Source organism: Capsaspora owczarzaki (genome assembly GCF_000151315.2).
Source record: "Capsaspora owczarzaki ATCC 30864 unplaced genomic scaffold supercont2.10, whole genome shotgun sequence".
NCBI lineage: Eukaryota > Filasterea > Ministeriida > Capsasporidae > Capsaspora > Capsaspora owczarzaki.
Window position 1 is genome coordinate 1,225,029 of NW_011887301.1, and position 6,691 is coordinate 1,231,719.

Consider the following 6,691-nt stretch of genomic DNA (forward strand, 5'->3'; position numbering starts at 1 on the left):
CCCCCACCATCGACCGGCAACTACAATATGTATGAACTAGACCATGCTTAGATACGGCTCGTGTAGCGAGCGGTCGGGGTGGCTGGCGATCTAGTGCCGAGAAAACCAAACAGTGCAAAAACACAATGTTTTTTCAAACCGCTTCCAACTGGATCAATGCTGAAGCAATGCTGAAGCAAACGCGCAAGTATCGTTTATTGAGGATATACTCCTGCAGGGATGGGCGCAGTTTACAACAGCTGTGTGCATGTTCGTTTCCCACAGATCCCAAACGATCCTGTCTAACGACGGCGGCTGGGGGTCAATTTTGTTTGAGCCCTCGGCTTGTGCTGGTGATGGTTCTTGAGGGTGTGCGAGCGACCGGTGGCTGCGTTATGAACCTTCATTTTGCCAAGCGCAGTGGCGTACTTGGGGTTGGGAAGGGTTTTGGCGCCAGAGAAGGCCTGTTCCGCGCGTGCAACAACCTGACGAGACCGGATGGGTGTTTTGTTCAAGAAGTGCTGAACCATTTTGCCATCGTTGCGCTCGTCCGTTCTGCGGTTGCCGGTCCTCGACTTGATGCGAAGGTTGGCTGCGGCGTTCATCTTGGCGGTCAGCTCCCGACGAGCCTTCTCGCCCATGGGAGCACCAGGCGTATGCGTCTCGATCACGTTCAGCGTGCCCCAGCTGAACTTGTGAGCCGCATCAGTCTCGCCGGCGACCGAACCCTGCTTTTTCAGCGAGCCAGAGCGTTCAATCTTCTTGTGGCTTTCGCCGATGTAGTCTTTCGGGCAAGACATGTTTGTGGAAGAGGCTTTGAGTTTGCTGAAGAGAACAAAAAACAAAACAGGAGTGAGCTTTTGGAAAAATTTGTTTCACTTTGAAACGTCCTTCTCCCTTTTCGGGTATTTAGGCTGGGTCGCTCTCACTTTTTTGCGCCCTGGTTGTTGCACCTCAAACAGAATCCACTCGAACTGGGGGCGGGATGGTTGAGGTTGACTGTACGGGCTCAAACCACTGGTAGATCTATGACTTTTGTGTGCACGACTTCGGCTTGCGGTATTTGGTTTCTGAACCACAAGCGACTCGCACGCCCCGCCGAAGTGCCATCAAGAACCTTCAACCGCCTTGCTCTAGACCACGCCGCGATCTATGGGCACGGACTGCCCTCTGTCAATTTAGGGGCAGCGATTGGACCGAGGCACACAAACAAGAAAATGGTGGCCATTCCTGAAATGCGGTGCAATGCAACATCAATGCAAATGTCACTCGAAACTCCTATACAGTACACATGACAATGATTTGATATGAATGCTCTGGCTTGCAGGTCGACAAGGCTGCCCTTTCGCTCTTTCCGGTCGCGCTCGTCAAAATGAAACCAAACGCTTTTATTTCGCTGCTGTTATGCTCGTGCTTTGCTTTCAGTCCAGGTTTTGTCATTTTATTATTATTATTTCGACAATCATCATCATCATCAGCATGGCGACCGTTGAGGCGTTGACCGACTCGATCCGAGTCACAGCGCAGCAGCACCAGCGACTGACTGGTAACAAACCGCGATTTCCCGTCTCTTGCATCCTCCCACCCCGCAACCCCCGCAAACCCCTTCCATTACAGATGAATAGCGATGTTGTGATGACATTGTCATGGCAGGCGGGGTCGTTGGGACGGAGCAACCCCCCTCCCCTCCCGGCCTCCATCCACTCACTGCTCTGTCGATTGCCCCGCGGCTGTTGTGTCTGTTGCGTGTAGACTTGCGCCGCCGCGAGATGGAGCGGTCGTGGCTCATTCACCAGGCACTGGCACTGGCAGAGGCGTCCATGCTGCTGGGAGTCCTCCCTGCTCAAGCGGCTCAAGCGCTGCAGCAACCAGTCGCGATTCCGTCCATTGCAGACACAATGATCACTGCAAACGATCTATGCATGGCATTTCGTCTCGAAGGTAAAAAAAACCAAAAAAAAAAAAAAAAAAAAAAAAAAAACAAGAAACCAGCACAAATTTTTGTATTGGGAGGCTTTGTGAGGGAAGAAGGGGCGAGAAAATGGTCCGCTGTTCCTCAACGACGCTCAGAATGTGAGTTCATCCATCATCCCTGACCTGACCTGACCCGCACACTTACTTGTGATACACAACCATCATGGCCTCGAAAATAGCGCTGGAAAAGCGCTCGTCACACCGTCGCGCCGTCTCGCTCCACGTCAAGCACGAGTTTGCCGTGCACTACTTGCTCAATTCGATCAGCTCGTTAGCACACGAACTGCAGCTCATGAAACAAGAAGGACTCTATCAAGACGATACAGAGGACGTCATGGCGCGAATCGATCCCAACGTGCTCGAAGCCGGTCTGTCCCAATCCACCAACTTTCTTGAGCGAGCGGTCGGTACGTTGCGATTGTTTTGCTGGGCTGGGTGGTTACCCCTTGCAGTGGAATGTTCATCATCGGTTGGCAATGTGTCAATATCCATTGCTTTGAGTCAGTGAACATTTTTTCACTCATCAAAGATCCATCTTTTGTTTTTGTTGTTGCATTTTGTTGTTGCATTTTTGTTTTTTGGTTTCTTGTCGTCGCCCGTAGCGGAACCAAGTCTATGTCGCATGTACTTGCTACAGCTCGCGCACTTGGTCGGTCAGCTCAATGACAAAACAATGACATATCTCGTCGGAGTCAAGCCGGGAAGCACTGCGCAGCACGAGCGAGAGCTTCAGCTGCAACAACAACAACAGCAGCTTCAACAACAGCAGCAGCTCCAGCAAGGTTCTGGGCAAGGGACGCAAAACAACGCACACATGCAGGTTGCAGCCGCCGTTTCAGCGTCCTCCAATATGACCATGCCGCTCGGTACACGCGCAACATCAATCTCCGCCCAATCCTCGGCTGCCTATCTTGCCGCGGCGGGCAACAACGGTGATCCCGGGGTCTCTGCAGCATCGGCCAGTCTTCAGCCTGATGAGCAGTTTGCCCTGGATGTCGTGGTGGATGAAGCAAGAACCGTTGGCAGCGGATTAAATGCCTTCACGCTTTACAGCTGCATTGCCCTCCGAAGCAACGTCAGTGACGCGTCTGTTGAGAAGAGCTGCTTCTTTTTTTTTTCGTTTCGTTTCTTGTGCGATCACTAAAGCTCTGTGAAATGTTCCCTTTTTGGATGCAGGGTCCAAATCTGGTCGTTGCTCGACGCTACAACGATTTCGTCAAGTTCCGAGAATTGCTGGTCGATCGCAATCCCTCGCTGCGTGACAACCTCCCAAAACTTCCGGAAAAGAAAGTGATTGGTATGTTCACGTTCGCGTATCAAGGCTGCGACAGGAGTCTGTAAACGCCACTTGTCAAGCTGAATGTTTGGGTTGTTTTTTTTTTTTTTCTCTTTCTCCCCCTTTTCGAATTTAGGCAAATTCAAACAGGCGTTTATTCAAAAACGCAAGCAAGGTTTGGAGGTTTTTTTGCGCTTCGTGGCTACGCATCCATGGATGTGCGACCAAGATTTGCTTCGGTCCTGGTTCCTGCAGTCATTCACAGCGGACGGCGACGACAAGGAGTAGTAACGGTTCAAAGTTATGCCGATAGATTATGTTATACTTGTACATAATTAATATAAAATTGGTGAAATGTGCACACAAAGGCATTGCTGCTCAGCTCTCGCTGCAGGGAACCCACGCAACGTTACACCCGAGCGTAAAACTTGGCTCGTTCACGCCGTCGATCACGACGCCCAGCCTCACGACGCTCCCTTCTGTTGGCGACACTGTCAGCACGAACTTTGAGCTGTCCGAGCTCCACAGCGGGAGTGCTGTTGGTTTTTTGTGGTCACACAAATGCAAAGTGATAGGCTGCGATGAGCAACACTGAAGAACTCACTCAACCCGACAACAAGGCATGCATGAACGACTGACAGTGCTGGTACTGGTCCCAAAACGAAATAATTTGAGCTGCAGACCGAGTCGCATGCGCCGAAAACGAGCCGCCCCGTTTAGCAAACACGTTGGCCGATCGATGGCGAATGTCGACTTTCAGCTCGTAGCTGCCCACGGCCTGGTTTACTTTGATGACGGCAAGCTTTTGGGAGTCGGGACTCCAGAAGACCGCATCTCCCTCGATGTGGACGGTGCGCATTGTTCGGAAGTTGACCAGCGCAACAAGATGTGAGAGGTGCGAGCTGCTCATCCATTCGCTGCGACAGAAAACAGTGTTCACAGAAGGTCAAAATCAAACCGAGGCTCATCAGCCACCTGCAACCACTGTATCACATTTCACCCCACCCCCCTGCACACGTCTCTGGACTTGACACAACTTACCCGCAGGGAGACAAAGTAAACTGGAAGAAATTCATCGCAAACAAGTGTGCATCCGTGACGCGCACGAGATGAGCAAGCACCTGCTGGGTTGTCACATCCACGAGGACGACCGATGCTTCCGTCTCGTTCAGTTGCGTCAGCATGACATAGTTCAGCTCGTCGAGCGGCGCGGTCTTCATGCGGCTGGCGATTTGTTCCGACTCTTCCATTGTGATGAGCCAACGATGCGCATGCGACTGCAGATGCTGAAGTGAAAACAATCCAATGCACTGGCGACGTGTCAACCACTGCGGACAGGAATGCGCCGACGCCGGGCGGAAGGTGCCAAGCTCAGAAATCTCTGGCTCGTTGCTCTGCCCAATGCGTGCAACAAAGTACCGCTCATCCGTATGCACCAAGAGTCGCTTGCTATCTGGTGCCCATACATGAAACAGTGGCCGTCCCGTGGCGAGCAGCATCGAGGCGCCTTGAAATAACAGGTGCTGGGAATCGTACGGGGTGTCAGCAGGCAACTTGCGGCTTCCTGTGGCTGGTGACGATCGAAATAGAGATTCTGGCTCTGAGTCGTCTTCACTGTCAGGTGTAGCTTCTTCGGTACTTGGCTCTTCGTCATTGCCGTCGTCATCGACCACCAATGAAGACTGCTGTTCGACCTGCTCCTCGTCAGTACTCTCGACCGGTCCCACAGGATCTGGAGGAGCCAGGTTCGGGTCGGCGGTGGTCTCGTCCAGCACCGCACTTGGGTCTGCGGCAGATGATGGCTCGGACGGTTCAGCCTCATCGTCCTGGTCCGACTCGCCAAATTCGTCAAACTCGTCAGCATCTGCGTTGTCGGAATGATCAGTGCCAGCCTCCTCGTCCCGTTGCGCATCTTGCTCCAAAGTAGCCAGTTGCTGCATCTCTGCCGTTCGAGCGGAAATCAGCTCGCCAGTGACAGTTGTCAAATCGACAACTTTGCAAAACAAGCTGTTTGCTCCAGCGTGCAAGTAGGTCAACTTGGTCGAATCCGGGCTCCAGAAAAAGTAAAAGCAAGGCCCTGGCGTCAAAATGACAATCGACCCGGATCCGTCCAGCAGAGACACCACAATGCATGGGTAGTTGAACCAGCTGCCCGCTGCCGCAAAGCTCATGCCATCTGGGCTTGGGCAAATTTCCTACAATTCCACCACCACCACCACCCCGCAGAGAAAAGAGAACGTTGTCGTTAGGCCACTCCATAGAATCTCAGACAACACAAAGGCAGGCAGACATACGCGTCCAATTGTCGTCCAAGGGCCAGGCAATATCCGCAGCTCATCGTCGCCAAAGTGCCGAAACATCATGAAGGCTGTATTCCGATCGTTGGCCAGCGCACCTGTCGGCCACACAGCCATGGGTACAGCTGCAGTGATACACCTCGTGGCGCAGCGAGTGTCTCCATTCGGCAAAATCAGATTGACAAGCAGCGCGTCCTTCCGCGATGCGCGAATCCGCTCGCGTCGAGCCACGAGTCTCTTCCAGTACAGGAACGACGTCTGCAGTATGGTTTCTGACTTGTTTGACGCGTTGTCGGCGTCGTCGGCGTTGTCAGAGCTCGCTTCGGCGTCATCCAATCCGGCAATGGAGCGACCTGTTCGCGCGCCAAACAGGAGCGCCTCGAATCCAACAACGGGGTTGTCTTGATAGTGTCGTTTCCTATGGAATTGTTGCATCATCATTCCCGTCAGTGCGAATCCCGTTTATAGTCAACGGGCAGTCCAAGTTGAAGCTGGGGCGAGGCGGTTTGCAGCGCCCAACTCCACTCCGCACACAAGTAGACACACAAGCACTAGCTTGCATCAGATGTCCGACACCCGTACCATAGAGCGAGTCGCTTGGTCAGGAAGCGCCACCGTCGCGAAACAGCGTCGGCGATCAGCAGCGACGGCAAGTCGAGTCGCTCAAAGATGAGCTCGAGCACCTCGTCCGGCTGTAGATACCATCGGTACAGAGAGACGGAGGCAAAAGTCAGTCGTTGGAATCGCATGAGCACAAGTCAGAAAGAGCAGCAGCAGCTTCTTCCAGGCGACAATGAAAATCTAAGGAACGGAGGAATAACACAAAGTCGTATCAAAAAAAGCTCCGTTTTGAACGGATTTTACTGTACCAAGTCATCCAACTCGACCATTTGCAAAATGGGACCCGAATGAAGAATGAAGACTGCAACCGACTTAGAAGTCTATGGGGTCGTTTTTTTAAAAAGGTAGAATGAACCCCCCAAAATATGTCGTTCATATCCAGCACATGTCCTACATCGCTTTCCGTCGCTGGGGGCGCTGACTGTGGGGGTGTACACCATGCCATCAGTGTGATCGAGGGTCGGGGGCGCACCGGAAGTGCGTTGGGCGGCAGAGGGGAGCGAGTGAAGGAGCCGTTGTGTCGCGTCGTTTTGCTCACTGACTC

General features: G+C 52.8%; 3 protein-coding genes across 4 annotated transcripts; 1 reads left to right on the top strand and 2 right to left on the bottom strand.

Annotated features, from left to right (window-relative positions):
• Window positions 1–192: 192 nt before the first annotated feature.
• On the bottom strand, window positions 193–813 carry CAOG_06172 (hypothetical protein). The gene has a single exon (XM_004345712.2). The coding sequence runs from the start codon at window positions 777–779 to the stop codon at window positions 282–284; it is 498 nt and encodes a 165-aa protein (XP_004345762.1). The 5' UTR covers window positions 780–813; the 3' UTR covers window positions 193–281.
• Window positions 814–1,413: 600 nt separating this feature from the next.
• Window positions 1,414–3,589, top strand: CAOG_06173. 2 transcript variants are annotated; one of them, XM_004345713.2, is made up of 6 exons: window positions 1,414–1,525; window positions 1,732–1,920; window positions 2,133–2,360; window positions 2,556–3,028; window positions 3,130–3,250; window positions 3,366–3,589. In XM_004345713.2, the coding sequence occupies exons 2-6, from the start codon at window positions 1,878–1,880 to the stop codon at window positions 3,515–3,517; spliced, it is 1,017 nt and encodes a 338-aa protein (XP_004345763.2). In that variant the 5' UTR covers window positions 1,414–1,525; window positions 1,732–1,877; the 3' UTR covers window positions 3,518–3,589. The 2 variants fall into 2 exon arrangements, with proteins under 2 accessions (XP_004345763.2, XP_011270589.1); XM_011272287.1 differs by lacking the exons at window positions 1,414–1,525; window positions 1,732–1,920 and adding an exon at window positions 1,951–2,052.
• Window positions 3,534–6,478, bottom strand: CAOG_06174 (hypothetical protein). The gene is made up of 6 exons (XM_004345714.2): window positions 6,396–6,478; window positions 6,109–6,218; window positions 5,524–5,944; window positions 4,271–5,424; window positions 3,880–4,146; window positions 3,534–3,765 (listed from the first exon to the last, which is right to left on the bottom strand). The coding sequence occupies exons 1-6, from the start codon at window positions 6,414–6,416 to the stop codon at window positions 3,639–3,641; spliced, it is 2,100 nt and encodes a 699-aa protein (XP_004345764.2). The 5' UTR covers window positions 6,417–6,478; the 3' UTR covers window positions 3,534–3,638.
• Window positions 6,479–6,691: the final 213 nt, after the last annotated feature.

Bases quoted from the DNA above. Each gene is read 5' to 3' on its own strand.
- CAOG_06172 (XM_004345712.2), bottom strand. From the start codon at position 779: ATGTCTTGCCCGAAAGACTACATCGGCGAAAGCCACAAGAAGATTGAA.
- CAOG_06173 (XM_004345713.2), top strand. From the start codon at position 1,878: ATGATCACTGCAAACGATCTATGCATGGCATTTCGTCTCGAAG. The intron at 2,361-2,555 runs GTACGTTGCGAT...CGTCGCCCGTAG, and splicing joins CTTTCTTGAGCGAGCGGTCG to CGGAACCAAGTCTATGTCGC. The intron at 3,029-3,129 runs GTCAGTGACGCG...TTTTGGATGCAG, and splicing joins GCATTGCCCTCCGAAGCAAC to GGTCCAAATCTGGTCGTTGC.
- CAOG_06174 (XM_004345714.2), bottom strand. From the start codon at position 6,416: ATGGTCGAGTTGGATGACTTG. The intron at 6,219-6,395 runs GTACAGTAAAAT...TGGTATCTACAG, and splicing joins TGGTCGAGTTGGATGACTTG to CCGGACGAGGTGCTCGAGCT. The intron at 4,147-4,270 runs GTAAGTTGTGTC...TTTCTGTCGCAG, and splicing joins TTTACTTTGTCTCCCTGCGG to CGAATGGATGAGCAGCTCGC.